Source organism: Silurus meridionalis, chromosome 2, assembly GCF_014805685.1.
Source record: "Silurus meridionalis isolate SWU-2019-XX chromosome 2, ASM1480568v1, whole genome shotgun sequence".
Taxonomy (NCBI): Eukaryota; Metazoa; Chordata; class Actinopteri; order Siluriformes; family Siluridae; genus Silurus; species Silurus meridionalis.
Genome location: NC_060885.1, coordinates 15,793,129 through 15,808,459, shown reverse-complemented (window position 1 = coordinate 15,808,459; position 15,331 = coordinate 15,793,129). Strand labels below are relative to the sequence as shown.

At 37.2% G+C, this 15,331-nt stretch overlaps 1 protein-coding gene across 12 annotated transcripts in view; it reads left to right on the top strand.

The window, feature by feature from the left end:
* The window catches only part of LOC124398782 (regulating synaptic membrane exocytosis protein 1-like), a 62,845-nt gene that overhangs the window by 11,542 nt on the left and 35,972 nt on the right, over positions 1-15,331 (top strand). For 11 of the 12 annotated variants that reach the window (XM_046869154.1, XM_046869179.1, XM_046869170.1 and 8 more), the window contains exons 3-4: positions 12,304-12,517; positions 14,137-14,148. In XM_046869154.1, the coding sequence (XP_046725110.1) occupies positions 12,304-12,517; positions 14,137-14,148 (226 nt within the window). The remainder of the gene's footprint in view (positions 1-12,303; positions 12,518-14,136; positions 14,149-15,331) is intronic. The other variant, XM_046869142.1, reaches the window with a different exon arrangement.

Sequence of the window (15,331 nt, the reverse complement as noted above, 5' to 3'; positions counted from 1 at the left end):
AGGAGTAAATGAGCTGGAAGCTAGAGTATTTGTACAGGAGCTAGAATGCAATATGTGCTTTTAATAAAAACAATAGATGAAAAATCGCATAATCCAAGGAGGATCATCTTAACTATGGTGCAGTATCTACCGTATTTTTCGGACTATAAGCCGCTACTTTTTCCCCAAGTTTTTATTTATGGATTTTTCCTGTGTTTTTTTCCCGGTTTCACAAACTTCAAGACAAAAAACTGAACCCCATAACATTAGACCAATGAAATTTCCGAACGGAAACGAAAAACGCACCTCACCCATGTTCTGAGCTGCATGGATTTGGGAGAAAAACTTTCACCGGTGTTGATTTTTAAACGCACGACGATGCAAAAAGATAAACTCCAGAGAGAAATAGTTGGGAAAGGAAGGAGAAGACAGTGAACAATCAAAGAAACTTAAAAATGAGCATCAGGAAATAATGAGCACATAATCCTCAGTTGCACACGCACACACACGCAGTAATACCGGCAGAATGCAGTGACGTGCTGTTCCCAAAATGCCGCTCTGCTCTTAAAGGAGCCACAACATATTTCACCCGTTACACCGTGTAACAGACACTCTCTTTCGGTAAAGCCTGTGTAAAGTTCATTAGTTTCAGTGTGGCTTATACACAGGTGCGGCTTATTTATGTTAAAAATAAAAAAAATTGTAAAATTCAGTGGGTGGGCTTATATAACGGTGCGCTTTATAGTCCGGAAATTACGGTAGGTTGGTAGTATACAGGGTTATTCTAAAAGAATGAACCGTTTTCATTATGCAATATCTTATACTTACAATGAACCTAGATAATTCCTCTTTCAAATGGTCACTGACTCATTCCATAACGATGCTTGAGAACTGAAGCAATGCGTCATCATATGTACATTCCTTTTAAATAACCCTGTATATTATTATGCTAGCTAGCAAATCAGCAGCATTAAAACACGCATAGCAGGAAAAGTTTAATATCTATTTAGCAGTCTGTTATACTGTAAGGAATCCTTTTCCATTTTATAACTTTCATATCTATACAGGTAGAGTTAAAGTTGCAAAATTCTGGCAAGTGAAAATACTGATTCAGTGCTAAACTTGCCAAAGGTTGGGTTGCTTACATTCCTGTCTGTTTTGAAAATATGTCTGTATTAATAATTTCACTAAATTTTTTAAAACAATAATAGTAATGCTCTTTATGTTGTTTTCTCTGTGGCAGGGTGTGTCTGTATGCTTATCATGCACCACACTAGATAGTAGAGTATGTTTTATTTCAGAGCGTCAGGTTGAAAACCAGCCTCTGCTGGGCTCGACTGGTTTCTGATGGTTGAGGTGTGTAAATGCACTGCCAGACCATATGGACAGCATTGTCTTGGGATGCTGGAACCCACTTACTGTATCTCCGTTGCTGCCACCACTGCTCACACACTCCATCTGTCTTTTTCCACCCCTCTTCCTCGCTCACTCTACCACACTCCTCCATTCTGCTCTTTTGGGAGCGGAAATTTGTGTGTTCAAAGGACACCACTATGTATCTACAGATATTTTTAATGAATGCATCATGCTGCTTCTGCTAGCAGGTGTAATTGCAGGCAGGTGTATCAGGCTGAACGTTTCCATCAGGTTTGTTAACTAAAGCCTTTGGCCGACTAATGCTTATGTGTCACTGACACTGTTTAAAGGGAAGAGTAATGAGTTGTGCTATTGACAGAGCCAAGTGGCCACTCAAGTGGATGGCTGTGTAAAAGCCAGACTCTGATCATTCTCGCTCTCGCTTCCTCGCACACTTATCTTCTGCTCAGGCTCACTATCTCTTGTTCTTTCTATTGCACTCATTCTAATGCTTTCAATGATGAGAACAAGTCTTTAAGTGCAAACCCTGTGCATTTAATAATGCTTCATCTTTATTTCTCACTCAGATTTAAAACATAGCTCAGTTCATTATTAATGGAGCACTGCCTAATCAGGTTGCAGGTTGCTTTGTGCATATCCATGTATGGTTCTTTGTTTGCTCAGAAATAGGTAAAGAGATATTATACTATACATAGTATACAACAAACATATAACTATGCTTATTTATCAGTAACACAGGTTTACCACAATCTGGAACGGGGTGTGTTAAACACAAGCCAAAACTGTGCAAGAATGAGGAAGTATTTTTAGTCATGAAGGTGAAAGAACTGGTGTTGGTAACTGCCTTGCTGTAAAAGGAGTCTATTCATGTAGCTGTTTCTGATAGTGTTGTATTTACATCCACATTTATATTGAATCTGATCTATGTTCTTTGAGTCGGAGACTTGCTCTTTTCACCTTTAGTAATATTTTAGTGAGTTTTTTTTGGACTTGGCTGAGATTTACACCCATGTTGAAACGATTTAATCAGTGTGACTCCTTTAGGCTTATTCAGTCAACACCGGAGATTTCCAGCCTTTAAGTGTATGCAGCAGTAACCCTGTGTGAAGATGGCATGAAAAGCTATTCTTCTAACCACAGGCAAGCACATTATCAAATATAACAAGATATCAACTATAATTAGTTATTTCACACTCAAGCTGTTTGTCTGCTGTGGCAAACCGTGCAACTATGGGTTGGTGCCATCGGGCTGCTTGGAGAATTTCAGATGTCATACTGCTTGCTACAACCAGATGTGTGCTTTCTCTCATGTTTATCTGCTTCTCCTCATGCCAGTGTGGATCTCAGACTGCTCACCAGACAATGGCAATAGAGGAAACTGATACTCAGGAACACACTGAAATGGGTGACATTAATGGAGTGGATAATGGATTCGCATTTTTACCTCAGATTAGAAATGTATACTTAGTTATTGGTAAAATGCCTATCTAAACAATGGGAGGTAAATAGAACATAACTATTGTAAATCAAGTTCAACATGATACAGTAATACCAAAAGACCTCCCTGTGGATAGTTTTGCTTTTTCTCCAATGGCTGTGGAAATGTTATGAAAAGTTGCAGGATGATTCCTCTTCAAAAAGCAATCTGTAATGACCAAGAAGTGTGGTTGGGGTGGGTTTTTTTTTGCCAGATCAGTCATTCACTTGATTGTGATATGTGGGTCAATGGTCAGTGAGTTATGGGCATTGGTTTAAGTAGGTCTGTCTACAGATGATGAGATGTGCTGTGTGTATGCTTGTCAAAGCAGAATTATTCATTCAGAATCTGTTCTTTACCTTTTTATTTGTGCCCCCATGATTTGAGGTGAGCTCATTGGTCTGAAATCTACCAATAGCATCTATAATCAATCAGTGAAGTAATGCTGTGACACAGGCTGGTGGGAGAATGGATTTGTTCAGCCAGAGATATAATGGGTCCATCATAAATTTAAAAGAGCTTCTTTTGCTTAGTCATTCCACTTAAGAGCTTTTGGCTTATCCTTGAGAACTGAAGTGGTGGGAGTAGCCAAATGCTGAAGTCTTAAATAAACAAACAAACAAAAAATAACCAAGACAAAAGTCTTTTTATTTAGCATTCTATATAGGACCTGTTGTTTTTTTCATCTGTTGACTTTTTGTAGGTTATATAAAGACATTGTCTCTGGTCTATGGGGACACCATGTATATCGGTCCTCAACTCTATGAATTTTCAGTTTTGTTAAAATAATAATGGCGTGCTCAGCTTTCTAGATGTTGTGCAATTAGCTTCCATATAGTTATTATTGTACCTAATGGTCAATAATGGAAATTGCAAGTCGCTCAGTGGAGGAGTGTTAATGGAACAGTTAATGGAGTTGGTTTAAAAATACTTGGTGGCCACTAAAATCATGTTTCATAGCAAATAAAATTAAAATCTAATAAAGTGCAGACTATAGCCCTATTCAGATGGGACTAGTTTTACAGGGGGTCGTTAGAGAAATTTCTGTTTCACACAGGTACTTTGTGATTTTAATCCCGTCCGAATCTGCCATGTCTGTCTTTTTCTCACACGACCTCTGTAAAAATTCCAGAGCAAATTACCTACTGTTTTTTAGCAAACTCGGCGCTCCTCTGAGAAATCTAATCCCGTCCGAATGCGAATGTCTGTGATTGGTGAAAATGTTTTTTTTCCAAAACGCGTTTACTTGTGTGTTTTGTTCAACGTGAACTACCGTACTAACCCTAGCGCGCCGGTATTCAAATTTCTGCTTTCTGCCCACCAATAATGGATGTAGAGGTCTTGTGCAACGCCCACATGTAAAACACAGACACTCCTACCTCCGCAATAAACACGGAGATGTTAGTCCCGTCCGAATCCATACATGAAATGACAGACGTCAGCTGAAAAAAATTCTAACTCAAACGTCGTTTGGAAAACTAGTCCCGTCCGAATAGGGCTAATGATGTATATAACCATTTTTATTTTATGTTTGGAAGACAGATTAAAGGGGATTATTCAGTTAATAATGTTTGCACATTAGAACAGGGTGTACTATGGTGACATTGTTTGCCACAAGATTGTGTAACATAATAGTAGGGCTCAGGTACAAGATGTACTTCTGCTGAAACAAACACAGTTGTACTTAATATGTAACAATTAGCTGATAGATTGTAGACTGGATGACTGTATTTTGTCAAATACCTATTACAAGACAATGTTGCTTTCAGTGTGTTCTTTTATTTTATTATATACAATTTTTATATAATATTATATATTATTTTATTATTTTTGGAAGTCAGTTTCTGAATTTATTTGGGTTTTAACGTATTAGTGTGTTGATAATATATGCTTTCTTTCCAGCTACACAGGTGGAATAATAGTTTTCCTCTGACTGTAATAGTCTTTGGGTTCCTGTGAGGTGAATTACAATAGAGACATGGATAAGCCCACCCTCTACCTTTAAACTTCTGTAAGTTCTCTGAAGCACATTTAAGTAGTATTCTTTTAATGCAGAATTTAATTAGCATTTCTGTATTGTAGACTCAGTTTGTTTGTTTAAAAGTAATGACATGTATAAACTAGTCAGGCACATTGCATCACAAATTTAAAAGTATGTGTTCAGTTCACAGGAAACAATACAATGCGCTCAAACCGAAAAGAGTAACACGCCAGTGTAAAAGTCGTTTGTGTTTTTCATAATTTCAAGTCACAAAACGGACAAAACTAGAAACTCTTCCAGGAAAATCATAAAATCTATCTAAAATAATCTTTGGAAGAATACTGAGAAATAAAAGGTAATTGTAGTAGGTGCATGGCTGGCACAATGACTATTATTCTAGAAATCATGGGGGGAAAATAGCATATTTGAGCACGATCAGCAAATATTCTAAAGATTATTTTTCAATGTGCCCTTCTTTGTTAAATTTGTAACAATGGTTAAACAACTCCTTTTAGTCTCTGTAAGATGTTTATAACCTCTATAGCTGTCATGAGCAAATTATAAATGGAGACAACAAGAGAGCTTGTTGTTGAACTGTGCTGGAAATATTTATTAGACACTGTTAATACATCTTTAAGAGAAATCCTCTTTAGTTAAGAAGAGGAAGAAGCATTACTCCCCTAGTGCTGCATGGCTGCTCCTGCTTGGCATAATGAGGGCACTGCTGCATATTCACTCCTCCTTACCTGTCCTGTGGGAGTCTCCCTTCTTCATGTGACATGCACAACATCCAATATTTCCCGCCCTCCATACTGATCATGTGACCTCTCATTTATTTCTGTATTGCCGAATATTGTCAGTGATGACATTTTGTGGACTCAGTGCTCTACATTCTGCTATACTCAGAAGGCGCTGCATGTGGTTTGTCATGGCAGCAAAGACCCATAAGCACCAATAAGCAAAATGGGTGCATAGAATGTAAAAAAATTAATGCAGAAAATAAAAAAACAACACAAATTCTTTAACAATATCACACTACATATACACTATATGGAGAAAAGTGTTTAACGCTTTCAGCAATATGTGTTTTTTGTATATCCAATTCCACATTTATTCCCTATTTGCTCTTATAATAACCTTTACTCTTCTAGGAAGATGTTCCAATAGATTTTTAAGTGTGCTTGTGGAGATCACACAGATCACATTCATTCAGCCACAGGGGTGTTATTAAAGTCAGGTACTCTCAAAGATATTCAATAGGATTGAGGCTAGAGCTCTATAGCAGGCCACTTAAGATCTTCCCCTCCAACCCATGTAAACCATCTCTTCATTGAGCTCACTTTGTGCACAGTGGCACTGTCATGATGGAACAGGTTTGGTCTCCTAGTTCAAGTTAATGTTAAATTAGTTAGAAAGTTAAACTTTCTGGTAACAGTTTGGGGAAGAAACACAAATCTTTTGGGCTGGTGTCCACAAACTATTTTCCATATAGTGTACTTAACCTGCAAGTTTTTTTTTTTATTTAATTTCGGTTTGAAAAAGGCTGTGATTTTGAATATCATCAATACCACACTGCCACAGTTAGGTCCCTGAGCAAGACCATAAGCCCTCAGCTGCTATATCGTATCTTGTAAACTGTAAGCGGGCAGCCAAATATGCAAATACGCATGATTTTTTTCCAGCCATCAGGCAGGGTTTTTTGTGTTATACAGTCTTTTAAAGCTAATATTTGTTGCAGTACCACCAAACATTCAACATACAGTCCTAATTTTCCTACAGAACACGATATCCCCAAAATGAAATTGAACTTAAAATCTTGTTCCAGCTGTCTGGGTGTAACAGGAGCTGTAGCTTGACTTGTCTTTTACATTTTTCGACTTTGTGTTATTCAATTAAGACCTGTTTTCTACTTAAATAGACTTTAATAATTGTTTGTGAACATGTATAGTTGTGCATCTATATGTTACTGTACTTCCTTTACAAATTATGATCAGTAAAATAATCATTTATTTAAATTTTCTATTTTATTTGTACTTTTATTTGTTGGCTTCTGAATTGGCTACGCTTTAATAGAACTGATATAAAAGATCATGATTTGTGATTCTTAAATAAGAGGAACAGAAATAAAGTGTAAAGACTGAAGAATTAACATATTAGGAAAGATATTAAACAGAACATGTATCCATAAAACAAGAGAGAATATTTAGATTAGAATTATTCTTTATAATTAACAGAACTAGAGCAGAGTATTGGCACTGGTTAATGTGTAGGAATAGTGGGGGGCTGGGGCAGTGAATGTTACCCTCAGTGGGGGAGTTCCGGTAGAGGAGATAAACAGTCAAGCCAGTTCATTTATGTGCTACTGGTGCCATATGGAACCACATGACACATTCACTCACTCTCATGCCTGATTGCCTGCTCTGAGGGAGCAGAAATAATACACTGGCACAGAGAACCAAGCTGAACAAGATCAAGTATGTCAGTTAAAGGCAGTCCCTTTGTCTTTTGCATGTCCTGGATTTTCAAGACACCTTTTTAGAACCTAAATACTATTAAGTGTGAACTAAAGATGGGAAAGATGGGCTGGTGGCTTCTTTATTTTATTATTGATTGTAAGTTGTATGAGTGAATGTGAGTTGTATCTTATTAATGAGTGTTAGTTTGGATGTATAGGCTTTTATATATACTTTTTAATTAATAATAACAATGTTTCTCATTCCGGTCTCATTTTAATGCTAAGGATAATTTACACAAAAATTTAACTTTTGTAGACTGGTATAAAATAAATGTAGATTTGTCATTAGTCACTGTACTTCTGATTGGTTGGTTATAGGGAATGAGGTTTACTGAGATGATCTTACTCAGACAGGAATATATCTATTGCTCCTGTCTTTTTTTGGGTTTACACAAATGCTTTTTTTTTATAGATTGTAATTTTGCTGTTATATTTTTTGGGAAGGATGAAATGAATTACTAGAGCAGCAACAACTACTTTTACTATGACAACAATATCTCGTGTTCTGTTATTGTTATTAGACAATTTAGATGTTTAGAGATCTGTTTGGTGTTAGACTACCTTTCCTGGAGAAACATTTACTTACTGAATTGCCAATGAATGATATTTTACAATATTATTTGATGAAGTTCCACATGTTATTTCTCTTTTGAGAAGTCAAATTCTAAATAACAATGTAAGTTAAGGAACACACACACACACACACACACACACACACACACACATATATATATATATACACACATTTGTTTTTTTACACTTACTGTTTCCTAAAAAGAGGGAATAAACATGTTTTTTTTAAAGCAGTATTTTTTTCACATATTGGAGTTTATTCACATGCACACACAAAAAAATTTAGGAAACACAAAGTATATATACAATTCTGGAATTTACTTGGAACATGCAGATGGTTATGGGTTTTAAATAAATAAACAAATAAATAAATAAAAAATAAAGATTTTGAAATAAATTCTTAATGCTCACATTTTCAATACTGCCGCAAGAAGTGCAGAAGGAAGAGCACTTGAGCACTTCAGCTATAACTATATTGGTATGACCCAGTGGATTTGTTAGACAGTGTGTGATGAGCCTAGGCTTGCTGTAGTTTAGACTTGTTGCTTTTCTGTGAGCAGATGAAGTATTCACCCCAGAGGAGCACTCAGTTATATAGGTCAGCCTTCTGCAAGCAGGGCAAGACTTTATCATTAGTTGGCTGCTATGGCATAAAGTGGAAGTCATTGAGTAAAATGTGGCCTTATGAAATAGGTTGTGTCTGGATATATTAAGAAGCACTGGTGAAATAGAGTAATGGCTCCGGCATAACCTACTAAAATTATTGGAAGTCTACTGATATCGTACATTCCAGCATCTAATGTAACAATCTAATTCCAGCATTTAATGTAGGTATGTTAAGCCTCATATGTTCATATGAGCCCCTGTTCGTGTATTGTATTCTTACTAGATGTAGAACAGAAAGGGTGAGTTTACACATGGGTTGGGAACGGAGGGAGACATGATGTATGTTTCTGCATGTAGGTCAAATCTAAACCCTATTCTCTGAGAGCACTGTATATGCTATGGAGATTACAGCTTGTGTTCCAGCCTTTTTTGTGCACTTTGCATTGGCAGACACCTTTTTACATTTTTACAGAATTGTGCATCATATCTAGTGGATCATAGAAAAGAAATTACTGAAATCTGACCTTTTTGCACTGTGTATGATTCTGAACATGAAATTTGATTAAAATGATTTCCACTTTAGCATTGTGTGAAAACAAAATCATAACACGTTTCTTTGTAAGCACTGCCTAATTAATAGTCTGTACACAACAGGTATACAGATATGCATATTTATACTAAACAAACTACTGTAATCACACAGATGTGTTTGCGGGATGAAATAAACACCCTATCTGTAACGGATATAGACCAGGTGTCAAAAACTGGGAGTAAACTACAATGTCTTTATTGAAACTTGACATGCAAACACAAACTTATCTTGAGCGCTTCTTCCGAAGCGGAGCCGGGGGCATGGAGGTATGGAGAACATGATTGGTAAGAAGTTCAGGTGCTCTATTGTAGCAACAAGTAGATCCAACAGTGAGTGAGGGGAATCGGGACCTTATAAAGGGGACAGGTAAATGGGGAACAGGTGTAGGTGATTAGAGCAGGGAGAGGCTGAGTGAGAGTGTGAGCCTTGGAGGGAGGCGTGGCTGGTGGTTCCCTGACACTATCCATACATGTTTGGGAATGGCAGAGCAATTAGATAAAAGATAATACTAACAGTAAAAGATAATATATTTTATTCAAATGTAATTTTTTCAAGATTAAAATTTAAATAGAATTATTCAAAATTGACCATAACAACGATATGTTTTTAAACATTCACTATAAATGGCCATAAAGAAATAATAAAATAAAAAATAGGTTTATTATTTTGTGTGTTAATATTTTAAAATATTTGAAGGCAAAAATAATTTACTATATGGCCGAATTTGTGGACACCTGACCCTTCTTGTTTGACATCCTATTCAAGATTAAGTCATACTTCACTGTTTTATTAAATTCCATTCATCCAGATTTCGGGATTGTGGCAGTGGGAATTTGTGTCAGTTTAGGCACAAGGGAATTGGTCATGTCAGACACTGAGTTCTACGATGAATTTAGTGTTTCAGTTCATCCCAAAAGTGTTCAATAGGGTTGAGGTCAGGGCTTCTGCATGGTTCCTCCATTCGACCTTGACAGCCCATACACAGGCCATACACATGGAAGTGGTATTGTACACAGAAGCACTGTCCTTCAAGAACAGGTTTGCATATTACTTTCAGTGCAGAAGAACTGTAACGCTCCAACATCACAGTTGCCAGATGTCCTCTTACTTTTCACCTTATTGTATGTTTCACACAAACACGATTTCACAGCTGTTCATTTCAATGTTTAGAAATCTATAAAATGAACTGAACTGTATAATTTTTAGAATGCTGTTTACTGTAAGTTTCTTGGGCTTCCTAGTGGCCTCAGAAATCAGCTGTCAGGGAGAAAGACCAGTTTTATGTCACTCATATCCAAGCTGACTTTCCTTCAAGTTCCTCCTCTTTGCCACGCTAATTAGGCCTTCTGCTTACCTTAATTATGCCAAGTCCTGTGCTAACACAGTATTCCTGCGTAGCTTGCTTGCCAACTCTTTTAGACACTCGGCTTGATTTGCATTTCACAAAAGGGTTATTTTTATTCTTATTGGGGGGATAAAAAGTGTAAGAGAGACAGAATATAGAGCGAGTTAAGTTAAGAGTTAAGTGGAGAAATGGATATTGTGTGTACACACAATAACCCTCAGTTTCATTTAGGAAACCCTGCGTTGTCTGTGCAGTCTTAATTGTGGTGCGCCTGGCTTCATTTCCTGAAAATTATTTCCTGTAGAGAGTAGAGAGTACAGAGATCTTTCCAGTGTTCTTTTTACTGGAAAACATGATGCTTATCTCTTTGTTTTCCACACTGTATTGTTCTATTATATTTGACGGTAGCATTTGTGCTTTTTTTAGTCACTCAATAATGAATGTTTTTTAGTTAGCTCCATGTAAATATAAGCATCTCCGCACGGTTCCTAGACTTTCTACACCTTAGCAGCACCTTACAGTGAGCAAGTGACGGTACTGTTAGTTGCCCTTTTCCTGACCTTTGATCTGCAGGCAGTGCAGGATGGGGGCATAAAGAGGGAAGGAAAAGCAGTGTGTGGTCTGAAGGAGAAGTGAAGTTCTAAAGGAGCACTGGAAGTGTAAAGGAGGAGTGGAGATGTGGGGGTTGATGTAAATGATTTCACTTTTCTTCTCCTCAGTGTTGCATGGTTTGGCAAACGGTCCTGTGTTACCTTTAATAAACGCTCCGTGTGGATTATTTAAGATAACGAGGAATGGTTGGTGAAGACAGACCTGCTGTAAGTAAAGTTCCTACAATTCGTGATGAGCTGTATTGTTGCTAAAAGTTGTAAAGAAGGTTGCCAGGACTGTTAATATTACTCTTAATGTATCTGGTCAATTCTTAGGGTTTTCTTAAGGTTTTAAATGACATTGTAAACTATTTTTTCTTATTTAAATGTTGCTGCAATATTGATGGTGGATAGTTGGTTATTTCATTGTGATAAAAAATGTGATGTGTGTTTGTATGAGAGAAAGAAAGAGAGAGAGAAGCATAGGGCATGGTAAAGAAAATAATAAGAAAAAGCACTGTGAGGAACATGGTTCAGTGGTGTCACCATGTTCTATTGATTTTTTTTTTACTGGAGATTATTGTATCGGGCCTGTCCTCTAAAATCTCACATTTCCTTCAAACTCAGCACCAATCTCTAAGCTCAATAGCTCCATCGGCATTAATGTACTAGCATTAGCAGCTTCTTTTTTTTTTCTTCAGAATGACAACTGGATCACATCCCTTTGACCGGAACATATTCAACTCAAAACTTCTGATCAAGATACAGAGAGCTGCTTCCCAGGAATAAAATGAAATTAGTGGTGGGCTTAATTACTTGTGTAATAACAGAATCGAAAGTGTTAGTCCAGTGCATCATTCTGAAAGTTCGGTAGGACTAAAGTTGGCTGAATGCTTATATAAATAGGCAAGTTCTCGGGAGAAATTTAGCAATTTTCTCTAATTTCTGAAATTACACTAATGTTGTTTTTGTGTCCTCTGTCCTCCTTTATTTATTATTATTTTATCTCCATCATTGTCATCTTCTCTGTATTTCTATATTTTCTTGATTCTGTTTTCTCTTTCCCTACTTTTATATTTGTCCTCTCCTTATTGCCTAATCCGCACTTATTTTTTCCAACCTTATTTCATATGATGCTTGCATTTCTATATGTCCTCTCTTTTCTAAATGTATCTTTTTTTTTTCACTTATGTTTTGCCTCTCCTCTCCTCTCCTCTCCTCTTCTCTCCTCTCCTCTCCTCTCCTCTCCTCTCCTCTCCTCTCCTCAGTATGCACCAGCAGTATACCAGCTATAAGGAGCAGGTGCGGCGGATAACGCAGGAGCCTCAGCAGAGGCAGCAGGGCCAGCACAAGGATGATGCACCCACCTGTGGCATTTGCCACAAAACAAAGTTTGCAGACGGCTGTGGGAACCTCTGTTCTTACTGTCAGACCAAGTTCTGTGCCCGCTGTGGAGGAAGGGTGTCTCTGCGCTCCAACAGTGTAAGTGTCCTTAGTTTGTATTGGTACCTCTGCTGGATTGAGCTAAAATGCTTTGTTTGCACTTTCCTAGATGTTAACTGAATTTCTCTATCTGTCTATTCAACAAGTTTAATCTCCAAAGTGCACGTCGCATTTCTGTCTGTCTGAGCTGTGCCCTTGTTGCTCTTTTTTTCTGCTTACTCTTGTGTGGGGTTTATTCACTACCTCTGTCGTACTCACTGATGTGAGGACATTTAAGCACAGGAGAGGGAAGAAGTGTGAGCCAGGCGGAAAGGTTAATTAGGCATTAGTCAAAGGAGGTGAGGGCTCTGGCCACCAGGGGGTCACTGCATGCCCTTGCTGGGATGCCCTGGCTGACGCGTCATCTCCACAGGGAGTATTAATGCCACTGGCAGGGAAACCCCAGTAAACAGTGGCTCCCTCCCAGAGCATGATATTTACCTTCTTACCTTTTATTCCCTAAAGTGTCTGCCCCTAAATCCAAAGCCCTAATTAGTGTGCTATTCCTAATGAGCTCAGTGTTGGAAGTCAACAAAACCGATAGCTTTGAACTAGGATATCCTGTATATTTACAATAACTAGAGCTGGAGTGCTTGACGAGTTAGATGTAATTAATTAAAGCCACAGATCATAGGCAAAGTGGTCCATATGAGGCAGTAGAGAATAATTGCATGTTTTTTTTCGAGAATAAGTTATAATCAATGGCGGTTGTTTTATTAGATGTTCAGCTGATCTGGGATCTGGGATGTGTCCTGCTTATGGATAGAAGCAGCCTAAAGGTTAGCTTTGCCCGAAATAAGCATTCCCAGTTTGTCATCCTGGCATGACATATTAATGAGAGTAGCCGGTTTGATAATGGAGTCGCTTGACGCTTGAAGGTTAAACATAGAGAGCTGGGCCCACTTAGTGTGATGGACTGTATAGAAGGAAACAGTAGCTAACAGCAATGAAATGCACTTAATAGCTCTATTGCTGGGGTTAAGATGGACAACAGGCCTGCAGTTAGTATACACAAATGCACAGTCTACAACAAAGCGTTGTGGTCATGTGTGTTTTTGTGTTCTCGTGTAGATGTCTGTGTGAAAGGAGGAGCAACAGCACAGATAGTGTGTATTGTCTATAACTCAGGAATATTATTTGTATTTGCATTTCACTGTGTGTAATAATTTGCCCCTGTCTTGGAGGATAGGAAATAAAATTCATTAAGTAGAACTAAATATTGCAATTCTTATTGCCCCAGTACATGTCTTTCATTACCGTTTGGAATTTATTGTTATTGTAAAACGTATTGTGAAATTCTCAGTCATAACATTTCTTGCAGTTTGCTGTCTGTGGCAACATTCATTCAAATGTATTTCTCTGATCAGTTCTCAGAATGACAATAAGTGACTTAACAGCAATGAACTGAAAGATGCCAATAAACCTTTGTCAGTTTAATTGACTTAATTATTGTCAATAATAGTTGTTTTTCTGTATGCTACTGTACTATGTGAAATGTTTTTGTAAGTTTATTTACCCTGTTAATGTTAATTTACTCTGATTTCCCTTCTAACTCTTTCTCCTATCTTCCCTCTACCCCCTCGCTGCATCTTTTTGCTTCCTCTGCAATGTCGGAGAAGAAGGAAGATAAGGTGGTTAGCCATTTCTTACCTTTGTATTCTCATGACACTTGTATACTCATTACCAAAGCTGTCTTAACTTAATAGTTACACTGTAGTAGGGTAATTGTAATCACTGTGTACACTGTAGTAGGGTAATTGGGCTGCGGGGCTGCGTCCAAAATTTGCGGATTATCTTGGGTGTCTAACCCCGCGAGTTCCAATAATCCGCAAATTTTGGACGCAGCCCCTATGGTACCTTAGTGAATTAATCTAGACATTATTTAATACAATAATCTAGTCACTTTAATACAATAATGTGTTCAACATTTTTTATGAAATTTAAGGAAATCATCCTTTCAACAAAAAATTTGCCTTCAATTTCCACTCTGTGTCTATTATAATATATACAAGTGTAGAAAACCAAAAAAGAAGTCTAACTAATTAAGTACTATTAATACCACTGTCTCTTAGTTAAAGTAATAGTACATGGCCTGTTTCTGTTTTACCATAAAGTGTGGGCACCTTGATCCCTCTTGGGAAACAGCATAGGTTAATCAGAATTCTGCTATGCACTTCAGGAAGCAGATAATACCTTGTAAATACTGATTATCGGAAATCTTTCTAATATAGGTCTCCTTCTTCAGTTCAGGCATGTGCTTCTGTACATGCATTATATATATATATATATATATATATATATATATATATATATATATATATATATATATATATATATATATATTAGTTCAAGTTTTACACCCTTGATTACATCAGCCTCCTCTTGCTATTCAATTCCTTTGCTTTTGATTTATCTCTTTCACATGTCAATCAGATGGGCTGGATTTTTGCTGTTTTTTTATTTTTTGTTTTATTTTTTTAATGGCAGAATATTGATGACATGGGAAAACACAGGCCGATGTTTCATTTCCTCAGAGGGCAACATCCTGAAATGATTAGTATTGATTTGTTCCCTCTGGTTTGCATCTGGTTTTCTGAACATTTCATTGACTGGGACCTGGGAGATTGTTTGTTTCTGCCTCTGCACTTTCAAAGTACATGGCAGGGGAAATAATTGTAAAGGACAGTATCCTATTATAGAGGATGCTGATTTGTGCTGTTTGTGTAATAAGGTCCCCAGACCAAAAATTATTATAAAAAAATAAGAATTTAATAATAACAATAACAAAAAGTGTCGAATCCACAAATAGCAGCA